General features: G+C 35.1%; 1 protein-coding gene and 1 pseudogene across 1 annotated transcript; one reads left to right on the top strand and one right to left on the bottom strand.

The window, feature by feature from the left end:
• Positions 1 to 1,734: 1,734 nt before the first annotated feature.
• Positions 1,735 to 3,996, top strand: LOC117905799 (annotated as a pseudogene).
• Positions 3,997 to 6,228: 2,232 nt separating this feature from the next.
• On the bottom strand, positions 6,229 to 6,780 carry LOC117905800 (non-functional pseudokinase ZED1-like). The gene has a single exon (XM_034818666.1). It carries the CDS (start codon positions 6,778 to 6,780, stop codon positions 6,229 to 6,231), a length of 552 nt encoding a protein of 183 aa, XP_034674557.1.
• Positions 6,781 to 12,007: the final 5,227 nt, after the last annotated feature.

Genomic DNA, 12,007 nt, shown 5'->3' on the forward strand with positions numbered 1-12,007 from the left:
TGGGCAGTTGTGGCCAATTGCATAACCACTAGACTGGCTCCATGGTTTTGAATTTTGAAATTTGAAAATGTAATTTGCAGGCTAGTCATTTAAAATGGGCCTCCTGCATCTCTAAGATAGGGATGAGAGCATGGGATGTGTCTTGAATGCTTAAGGGTTCTAAGCATTGTAACTCTGACTCAGGCCAAGTGTTGAGACGCTTGGAAGACAATATTGTATCTTATAGAATTGAGTAATACAAGTTGGGAAGGTGTTCTTGTAATTGTGATTGTCTGTTACTTTGCTTTTCTAAGGGTTGGGAAAAAAGGTTGGCTAAGGAAGGGTCCTTAGCACCACACACTCATGAAAAATTTAAGGCAATTATTAGGGGTGTGACAAGTTGTCTGTTGCCTTGGGTTGGACACATACACACGCTTTTGGGGAAACTTGTGTTTTGGGCTAGCCATTTGGGAATAATTGGGTTTTCAAAACTCAAGAATTCAAAATATGATATGTAGCTGTTAATATGAAAAATAATATATATTTTTTTCACTTTGTGCTAACTTGGTTTTTTTTGCCCAAATTACTCTTACCTAATTTCCATGTCAGCATCCACGTTAACACAAGTTTCCCTTTTAATTTCGATCGCTTGTTCTGCCTACAACTTTCCTTTGCTCTTTTTCTTCACTGTTTTCCACTAACATCTAGTTGTTCTCTATCATCAAGACTCAGCTACCGCCGCACTTCTACGATTGTTTGTAGCCATGAAATACATCGAAGCTGGCAAGACACCACGCCACAACTCTCCCAGAATCACCTTCTTCCAACATGTGAGTCTATGACTTTCCCTTTTCTATTTACTAAAATTATTTACTTTTCTTCTTATTGGTTTTGTTCCTATTTGGATTGTCTTAGTTTGCTATTGATTAAACCTTAAAGTGTCTTTGATCTGGAAAATTGAAAGCCCTTTGTGAAATTTGCAATTCAAAAACGAAATCCCTAAAATCCTAATTGGAACCAGGAATTTGCACAATGAACTTCTGATTGCAACACACAAAATGGAAGGTATATTGGTGCTTATAACTTGTATACATGTTTTTCTTTTGTTCTTTCTTTTCTTTTAAATAATTGTTATCAAAATACCTATTGTTCTTTCTTGTAATTTTTTATATTCTATGTGGTGTTTATTTGATATGGTTTTATGGAGATCATGAGTTTGCAATTTTCTTGTCTTTTCAATTTAATCTCTTGAATGCACACTATTTCATTAATTAATGAATTATTTTGTCATCTTAAAGTTCAACTAAAATCTATTTTGGGATTCCTCTGTTTGGTTTCCAAGAAAAGAAACACTTGTTGAATTTTGAATTTTAAGCTCTAAGTTGTTTTTGGTTTCCAAAAATTTTAGAAACTTGTCTTAACCAAGCCAAATAGTTGTAGCACAGTTGACTGGAAATTTATTGGTCCCGAACTAGTCAAAATTTTTAAATATACTTTTAAGGAAAATTTGTTTGAATTAAAAAACCAAGAGCAACTAACAAAGGAACCCCATTTCTGGTTAAATTAGTGCTTGTTATATTTGAGTTATACTGAGTTTTCTGACATTATCTGGGAAAATAATCAAGGGTTCTCTTCCCATCCACCCCCTATTTTTCTGTTTTTATCAATTTATATGTGCTTGTTTATATTGAAATATTGAAATTTGATGGGTTCTTTGGGATAATTTATTTGAGGTTGCCCACTCAGTTATCCACTATGATTTACACAAAAATTAACATATTCTACCTAACCAATGAGCAGCTAAAGAACTCACCTTCCAGGAAAGATGGTATAAATGAAGCAACTGAAACAACCCTTAGAATTTATGGTTGTGATCTCATCCAAACAAACAACATTTTACTGAGACTTTATGTTGTTATATTGTTTTTGTTATTTTTTTTTAATAGAAATGCAATTGGTACATACAATTCTTATATCTCCTATTTTTTATTAGTTTGTTTACCTTAATTTTATCATGTCATACCTCAAGCAGTAATGACCATTGGCTAAGTTTTGTTCCATCACTACTGCAAGAAGTAATTTGCCTGTTTCAATGTGAAGGTTTATCCCTCTTCCTAACTATCTTTTAGATTCTAATTTGCTAAAAATAAATTTTGAATCCTTTATTGATGTTCTGGTTTCCTAAAAATTTTGGGAAACTCACCTCCACTAGACCAAACATTTTGGATTTTTAAGAGGTCTTTGCTTTCTTGGATATCAAGTAATGGAATTTCTAAAATTTGAAAGTTTAACTTACATTTTTTGAGGTGTAGCTCAAACTGAGAACAATGCTATATCTTTATGCTTTCTCCTTTATTTTTTCTTAATCTAGTATTGGTGTGGAACCTAATTCCCTAGTTTTTTTTTTTTTTTTTTGGTAGAGAGTTGCTTCCAATTATTTTTGGCTAGCATCAAAATTGGAAGAAAGCCCTCGAAAAGCGATGCAAGTCGTCATTGTTTTCCACATAATTGAATAAAGGAAGGAGTACTTACCTATTGTGCACTTAGACCCATTTTCTAAGGTTATGAATCTATTTTGGTTACAAAAGTCAATGTATATGTTGTTTATTTGAAGTCCTTGTCTGTTTTCTTCCTAAAGCGTGTGCTTATCTTTGCTTTTTGTTAATAGAAATATGCTGAATTAAAGACTAATTTGAGCAAAACTGAAAGGCACATTTTGAAAGAGATGGGTTTTATTTGTCATGTGGAGCATTCTCATAAATTCATATCAAACTAAATTGCCACCCTAAAAACTCCTCCTGAATTGAGGCAAGAAGCTTGGAATCTTGCAAATGAAAGGTACATTCACAATAGAGTATATAAATATAACAAATATGTGTTTGGATTCATCCATGCAAATGGTTAGTTTGTATCTACTGTTATTTTGTGATTCTGGTATTTAAGTTCCATTTTTAAATTGGCAAATAGAGAATTTTATTAAAACTTTAAAGAGTCCCAAGTAGGTATAATAGTAGACAACCCTATGGTAAGTACCTATCATCAATTAAAAGATGGAATATGGTTTCACCTTTTTCAACTTTACAGAAATAATGGAGAAAGCAAATGAAGTAAATGAAGAAGAGTAGGAAACTTCTAATCAAATTAAACTGTAAATTAAAGAAAACTAGAAAATTTAGAAGTATAAGAACTTCTTATACTTAGATATTCTTAGCAAGGAAAAACTTCCCTAATTTTATATAAGACTCAAATAACCTCTAACATTTTAAATGATTTGCAAAATTATTACAATACTCTTGACTGCTTCAACTTGGAATTTCTTATTCCATTTTCTTTTTTCTGGTGAGCAAACCTTGAGGGGTTCATGCCCCATCTTGGTAGTGTGGTCCCTTGCAGTTAGAATCCTTCAACCCTTATAGGGCATACTTTACTTTGATATTTTCTCAAAAAAAAAAAAATACTAAAAGAAAATGAAAAAAAATAGGTGAATTGTTGAGTTGCTCTTTTTGGTGAACCACTATACCTGCCAACTATGTTTGTGCCTAAAGAAAGGTTATTGATGACAAGAACAAAAGTTCTACTCATTATTAGATGATGTTAATTGATTGTAGGACTCCCTCCAAATAACAAAATGAAATTATATTATTGATGTGGACAATTGTTATTTTGTAGGAAGTTTTGCATAGCGGCCCATCAGCTAATAATGATATTGTCACTCCCAAATAAGCTTCGAAGTTGATTAATCCAGAATCAGGCGGGTCCAAGAATTCAATGGTAAAACGTGCCCTTGACATCTTGAAAGAATCCAAAAAGGGTGATGATGATCCCAAGAGCATGGCTGTAGAGGGAGAGGGTAGAGAAGAGCCCATACCATCCAAGTCTAAGCATAGAACAGAGGCAAGTGGGGAAAGGAACAATGAGAAAGACAAGGATAGAGAAAGAGATAGAGAAATGGAAAGTGAAAGAGAAAAAACACGGGACCTTGATAGAGAAAGAGATTCTAATAAAGAACATGAATGAGATGAGATTGATGAGGACGAGAGAAAGTGAAGGATAGAAAACATCGGTCTATGATTCTGGTGTGTTTATGCAATAAGTTTTCAGAATGGCTCATCTTGTTTGTCCTACTTTTTACATTTAAATGTAAAGGATTGAGATGGGAAGTAAATAATTAATCCTTCTCGATTTTTGTTGAGCATGGGATACAAATGATTGCAAGTTCATGTTTCAACATATTATGTTAAATCTTAATCACAATACTAACATAGAAAGATGTCGCATGAAAAGAATAATTTTCTAGTATGAACATGATAATGGCAGAACCAACACCCCTAAAGGACAACATAAGATTACCATTCCACCAAAATTCAGCCTTGTATGCAGTCACTTAGTATTTTCTTTTATTTGAGTCTTCCTCTTTACCCTTGTACTAGGATTGAAGGCGAATGAAAAACCTACATAGATTGAAGGTGTGCTGCTTGAGTTGATTATACTTTGAGCATGAAATTTTAAAGATCCAGAACATGAAATGCAGAATGCCTATCAATTTGAAACTAGCATAGGTGGGTGAATATAAAGGCTCTTCCCTGAATTTGTCCATGAAGAGGCTTCCATTAAATAGCCTGATTTTATTTTTTATTTTAAAAAAAACATATATTGCTTATTTGAAGTTTGAATAAATGTACAACATGGTAAAGTAGAAGTATAACTGCATGAGAAAATTCCTTATTTGCTAATACAACATTCTAAACAAAACCATAATACTCATTTTCTCCATTTCAGCAAGCAAGGATAGGAGTTTTAGTAATTGCAAAGAGCTTCAATTGCCAAGCTTTTCAGCACTCCAAGGTAAGGTTATCCAAGCCTAGCTGTTGAGACAAGGATTGCACATCCTTCTTGCCTAATGTAGGCCTGTAGTTACATCCAAATAGTTAGGAATGCCTTGGAAATAATACTAAGAATAGAGAGAGAAAAAAAATATACCCAATTCTATTCCCATAAGATACTTAGAGCAACTAAAGGTCCTTTTGAATTTTGTGGTAGGTGGGTCCTTATATTCTTTTAGACTTGATTCACCTCTCCACTCATTTCCTTTTTACCATTGTGAATAAAATGTAAATGTTAGGAAATTGCTTTTGAATTTTGTGGTGTGTGGGTCCTAATATTCTTTGAAAAGCCACCCACCTCCCCACTCATCATTACTTGTTTGTACATCTCATAATGAAACATTTTCTAGGAATGCCTTGGAAATAATAATAAGAATAGAGAAAAAAAAAAAGAATATACCCAATTATATTCCCATAAAATACTTAAAGCAAATAAAGAAATTAATTTTGGCTCTTTAGATGTTAAGGAAAATTACAGTCCTTGATAAATTTCTTGACGACATATTGAAATATTGGTTCTAAATGTTCTAATAGTGCAGTTTAAAGAAGTACAATGAAGGTGCTTCTTTTTCTAGGGCTATGGAACAATGAGGATTAACATTGAAAAGTGTTTCTTACCTTGGCTTTTGCAATAACATCATCTACTTCAATTCTAATTTTCTTCTCAATATTCTATAAAAAAAAAAAAAAACTAAGATTCACATAATTGAAACTAGAACACATAATTGAAACCTAAAACTAGAACACAAAATTGAAACAATAGAGAATTCCTAATTATTGTATACAAGATGCTTCCTAAGATTCAAATATGTTATCCACTCTTCTTTTGAAATAGCCTAAACATGATAATACCACAAGAATTATAATAAAATAGCTAGAATTAATTTCATAAAATAGGAACCCTTTTTACTTTCTAAAAAGAAAATTGTATTCATTAAATATGATATAGAAGTTGCACATATGCATGGACTTCAAAAAATAGTTTTTTAATGGGCAATAAAGAATTTATCAAAAGATTGGTGAACCTTAGGTACTACTTTAGTGAACCTTAGATACTAAGGTAGTACCTAAGGTGCACTAAGGTAGTACCTAAGGTGTACTAGGGTAGTACCTAAAGGTTACTAAGGTGGTACCTAAGGTATAGTCACTACCATACCAAAAGTGAACCAAACACACCCCTAATAAATAAAAAGATGTCAATTACTGTGAACTAGTGAAAAGGAAATCAAAGGACAAACTTTTGAATTCTCCTGACTTCTTTTGTAGCATTCACTATGGTTGGTCTCTCGTCCATATCTTTCATACTACATCTCATAACAAGGTCAAATATGGCTTGAAATTATAGCTCTTCATATATCCCTCTTGGCTAAGCTAGTATTATAGGATCCACAACGCCATTGATGTAGTAGGTGTTTACAAAGCTTTGGGCACAATCTTGTACACTAGCTCTCTCCTCGTGCATTATCGAATGCGCCTTTTTCCCAATCAAAAGTTCTAATAGAAGAATGCCAAAACTAAAAACATCATTTTTCTTAGTGTACACACCTGAGATAAGAGTCTCAGGAGCCAAGTATCCAAAAGTTCCACGAATTTCATCCTCCACTTGCATTTCACCTTCAGAAAGAGTGATAGAAAGCGAGAAATCGGATAGTTTGGAAGCACAATCATTGTCCAAAAAGCAACTTGAGGGTTTGATATCGGTATGAATGATGGACCTAGGAAATGTAGTGTGGGGATAGGCAATTACATTAGCAATATCATAAACAATTCTTAATCTACTTTTCCATGACAATGGGTTGGGAGGAGAAAATATTCTATCTATGAGAGATCTACCAGATGGAAATTCATAAACTAGAATAGGGATTCGGGTTTCTAAGCAACATCCCAGTAGCTTCAAAGCATTCTTATGGGCACTCATTGTCGGGTTTTGTAGAGCCTAGTTTTGTTTGATCCGGTTTGACGACCCGACCCGAGAAAATTTTTTGGGCTCTTTTAACCCATTTGTAATTAGGGGTTTTTAGTGTGGTGTTGTTGTCGTGTTTTAAATAGAGAGAAAATATTATAGTTGTAATACAGTACTCTGTATTTTTCCCTGATAATAGTGATATCTCTGCAACTCTGTGGACGTAGGTAAATTGCTGAACCACGTAAATATTGTCTTATGCGTGTGATTGTTTTTCTTTAGCATGTGTTTTCTCTTTTTTTTTTTTTTGTTTCTCACAGGTTAGGAATTCGACTTAATACCCTACAACTAGTATCAGAGCCTAGGGTTAGGTTTGAGTGGGAGCAATGGCAGAGGAAGCAGGAAAGACGTGTGGAATAGAAAAGTTTGATGGCACAGACTTTGTGTATTGGAGGATGCCGATTGAAGATTATCTCTATGGGAGGAAATTACATCTACCTTTTTTGGGGATAAAACCTGAGAGTAGGAAGGTTGAGGAATGGGCGCTTCTTGACAGACAGGTTCTAGGAGTTATTAGGTTAACTCTGTCTAGGTCTGTTGCACACAATGTTGTAAAGAAGAAGACCACAACAGATCCGATGAAGGCTTTGTCCAGTATGTGTGAAAGTCGTCCACAAACAATAAGGTGCATCTGATGAAGAAATTGTTCAATTTGAATATGGCAGAGAATGCATCAGTAGCACAATATCTGAATGAATTTAATACAATCACAAATCAATTGTCATTTGTAGAAATTGATTTTGATGATGAGATTTGTGCTCTGATCATCTTGGCTTCTTTACCAAACAGTTGGGAGGCAATGAGGATAGCAGTAAGCAATTCTACGGGAAAGGAAAAGCTCAAGTACAATGATATACAAGATTTAATTCTGGCTGAGGATATTCACCGAAGAGATGTAGGCAAAACCTCAGGATCTGGTTCTGCCTAAACCTTGAGACAAGAGGTAAAGGTAATGACAGAAATTCAAACCGAGGTAGATCAAAATCCAGAAATTCTAATTGGAACATAAGCAAATCTAAATCAGGCCAACAGGTACAATGTTGGAACTATGGGAAAACAGGTCACTTTAAAAGGCAATACAAAAGTCCTAAGAAGAAGAATGAAGATGATTCTGCTAATGTTGTAACAGAAAAGGTACATGATGCATTACTTTTTCCAGTAGACAGTCTACTTGATGATTGGGTTTTGGATTTAGGAGCTTCATTTCATACCACTCCACACCGAGAAATCATACAGAATTATGCTACAGGTGATTTTGGTAAGGTGTATTTGGCTAATGGTTCAGCCTTGGATTTTGTGGGTCTGGGAGAAATCCATATATCGTTGCCCAATAGGTCTGTTTGGTTACTGGAGAAGGTTCGACATATTCCTGACCTGAAGAGGAATCTAATTTCTGTTGGACAACTTGATGATGAAGGACATGCAATACTATTTGTTAGTGGTACTTGGAAGGTTACAAAGGGAGCTAGGGAATTGTCTTGTGATAAGAAGACCGGTACTCTATATATGACCTCATGTCCAAGAAACACAATTGCAGTTGCTAATGCAAGTACTGATACAAGCCTATGGCACAGCATACTTGGTCACATGAGTGAGAAAGGGATGAAGATGCTGTTGTCAAAAGGAAAACTACCAGAATTGAAGTCCATTGATTTTGACATGTGTGAAAGTTGCATCTTAAGAAAGCAAAAAAATGTGAGCTTCTTGAAAACTGGTAGGACATCGAAGGCTGAAAAATTGGAACTAGTACACACTGATTTATGGGAGCCTTCTCCGGTTGCATCCCTTGGAGGTTCAAGGTACTACATCACTTTTATTGATGACTCAAGCAGAAAGGTATGGGTTTATTTTCTGAAAAATAAATTTGATGTATTTGAAACTTTTAAGAAGTGAAAGGTCATGGTTGAGACAGAAACAGGTTTGAAAGTAAATGTTTGAGGTCAGATAATGGAGGAGAGTACATAGATGGAGGGTTCAGTGAGTATTGTGCTGCATAGGGAATTAGGATGGAGAAGACCATTCCTGGGACACCACAGCAGAATGGTGTGGTTGAGCACATGAACAAAACTCTCAATGAGCATGCTAGAAGTATGAGGTTGCATGCTGGACTACCAAAAACTTTTTGGGCTAATGCTGTTAGCACTGCAACTTACCTTATAAACCAAGGACCATCAGTTCCTATGGAGTTCAGACTTCCTGAGGAGGTTTGGAGTAGTAAAGAGGTAAAGTTTTCACATTTAAAAGTTTTTTGTTGTGTTTCTTATGTTCATATTGATTCTGATGCTCGTAGTAAACTTGATACAAAGTCTAAAATATGTTTTTTCATTGGCTATGGTGATGAGAAATTTGGCTATAGGCTTTGGGATGAACAAAACAGGAAAATCATCAGAAGTAGAAATGTGATATTTAATGAAAAGATTATGTACAAGGATAGGTCAACTATAGTGTTAGATGTTACAGAGATAGATCAAAAGAAATCTGAGTTTGTCAACTTAGATGAATTGACTGAAAGTACTGTTTAAAAAAGGGGTGAAGAAGATAAGGAGAATGTAAATTCACAAGTAGATCTGAGTACACTTATAGCTGAAGTTCGCAGATCTTCCAAGAACATTAGACCTCCACAACGATATTCACCTGTTTTAAATTATCTCCTGTTGACTGATGGTGGTGAGCCAGAGTGTTATGATGAAGCCTTGCAAGATGAGAATTCAAGCAAGTGGGAGTTAGCCATGAAGAATGAGATGGATTCCTTGTTGGGGAATCAGACATAGGAACTGATTGAATTGCCAGTAGGAAGAAGGCTTTGCAGAACAAGTGGGTATACAAAATAAAAAATGAGCATGATGGTAGCAAACGTTACAAGCCCAGATTAGTTGTTAAAGGGTTCCAACAGAAGGAAGGCATTGACTACACAGAGATATTTTCTCCAGTTGTGAACATGTCAACAATCAGACTTGTACTGGTAATGGTGGCTACAGAAAACTTACATCTTAAGCAGTTAAATGTGAAGACAACATTCCTTCATGGTGACTTGGAGGAAGACCTTTACATGATTCAGCCAAAAGGGTTCATTGTTCAGGGATAAAAGAATCTAGTCTGCAAACTGAGAAAGAGCTTATATGGCCTTAAACAAGCTCCTAGACAGTGGTACAAGAAGTTTGATAGTTTTATGCATAAAATTGGGTTCAAGAGATGTGAAGCTGATCACTATTGCTATGTTAAGTCTTTTGACAATTCTTACATCATATTATTGTTGTATGTGGATGATATGCTTATTGCAGGGTCTGGCATTGAGAAGATTTATAATCTAAAGAAGCAATTGTCCAAACAATTTGCAATGAAGGATTTGGGAGTTGCAAAGCAAATCCTTGGTATGAGAATCATTAGAGACAAGGTTAATGGTACATTGGAGCTTTCACAGTCAAAGTATGTGAAGAAAGTTCTCAGCAGGTTCAATATGAATGAAGCTAAACCAGTGAGCACACCCTTGGGTAGTCATTTCAAACTAAGCAAAGAACAGTCATCGAAAATAAAATAAGAAAGGGACCATATGAGCAAGGTGCCCTATGCCTCAGCTATTAGCAGCTTGATGTATGCTATGGTGTGTACAAGGCCAGACATTGCACATGCACTGGGAGTTGTAAGCAGATCCATGAGTAAGCCTGGAAACCAGCATTGAGAGGTAGTCAAGTGGATTCTAAGATATCTAAAGGGTTCATTAGATACATGTCTTTCTTCACAGGTGCAAGTTTGAAACTGCAAGGTTATGTAGATGCTGATTTTGCTGGTGATATTAATAGTAGAAAGAGTACTACTGGGTTTGTTTTTACTCTAGGTGGTACAACTATATCATGGGCTTCAAATCTATAGAAGATTGTTACTTTGTCTACTACAGAAGCTGAGTATGTTGCAGCAACTAAAGCTGGAAAGGAGATGATTTGGCTACATGGTCTCTTAGATGAATTGGGTAAGAAGTAGGAGATGGGCATTCTACATAGTGACAATCATAGTGCAATTTTTTTTACCAAAAATTCGGCTTTTCATTCAAAGTTGAAGCATATACAAATAAAATATCACTTTATCCGTTACCTTGTTGAAGATAAACCGGTAATACTTGAGAAGATTTGTGGATCTAAGAACCCGACAGACATGTTGACTAAGGGTGTCACTATTGAGAAGTTGAAGTTATGCGCAGCTTCAATTGGTCTTCTAGCTTGAGGACAGGAGAATGAGTTGCAGGGATGAGGGATTGTTTCTTGGAGGATAGCGGTTTGATGTTGGTGATTGAACTAGTCTCCAAGTGGGAGATTTGTCAGGCTTTGTGGAGCGTAGTTTTGTTTGATCCGGTTTGACGACTCGACCCAAGAAAATTTTTTAGGCCCGTTTAGCCCATTTGTAATTAGGGTTTTTTAGTGTGGTGTTGTTGTCGTGTTTTAAATAGAGAGAAAATATAGTCGTAATACAATACTTTGTATTTTTCCTTGATAATAGTGATATCCCTGCAACTCTGTGGACGTAAGCAAATTGTCGAACCACGTAAATATTGTCTTGTGCATGTGATTGTTTTTCTTTGGCGTGTGCTTTCTCTTTTTTTTTTTATTTCTCACAGGTTGGGAATTCGACTTAATTCCCTACACTCATTTGTGAAGCAATAGCAATTTCATTGATAGCCATTTCAACACCTTCATAAAAGTTTGTCCTGACAAAGATTGTTCGACCTTCCAAAGAACCTTTGTACCATATGCAATTGCCCACATCATAGTCGAAAATCAGACTAGTGTTATAATCGTCTATTGCATTTTGAAGTTCTTTCATAGAGAAGCTTCTAATAGGATTGAAATACTTTCCATTAAAATAGGAAATTCGCTCCTTTAATAACAAGCTTCCATTCTTCAACATCGATTCCTTCTTCATCTTCTTCAATTCCTTTCTCCTCATCTTACCCATTCTCAATCTTGATTTTCTCTCTCCTTTTCCTTTTTATGTTCACCATTATTAATTCGATAGTCAATAAATTACCACCCTAAAGGTTTCCTTAGATTGTACTATAACCATTGAGGCTATGAAAGAAAAGCCTTGTTTTCAATCACGGAAGTCTACCACAATGAAGAAAAAAAGGAAACCACTATTATATTCTATGTTGCTTATTTACCCAAAAAAATTTAGGCTCCATTCATATGGT

Source organism: Vitis riparia, chromosome 18 (genome assembly GCF_004353265.1).
Source record: "Vitis riparia cultivar Riparia Gloire de Montpellier isolate 1030 chromosome 18, EGFV_Vit.rip_1.0, whole genome shotgun sequence".
Taxonomy (NCBI): Eukaryota; Viridiplantae; Streptophyta; class Magnoliopsida; order Vitales; family Vitaceae; genus Vitis; species Vitis riparia.

What these genes read in the sequence shown, in the direction of transcription:
- LOC117905800 (XM_034818666.1), bottom strand. Translation starts at nt 6,780, where the DNA reads ATGAGTGCCCATAAGAATGCTTTGAAGCTACTGGGATGTTGCTTAGAA.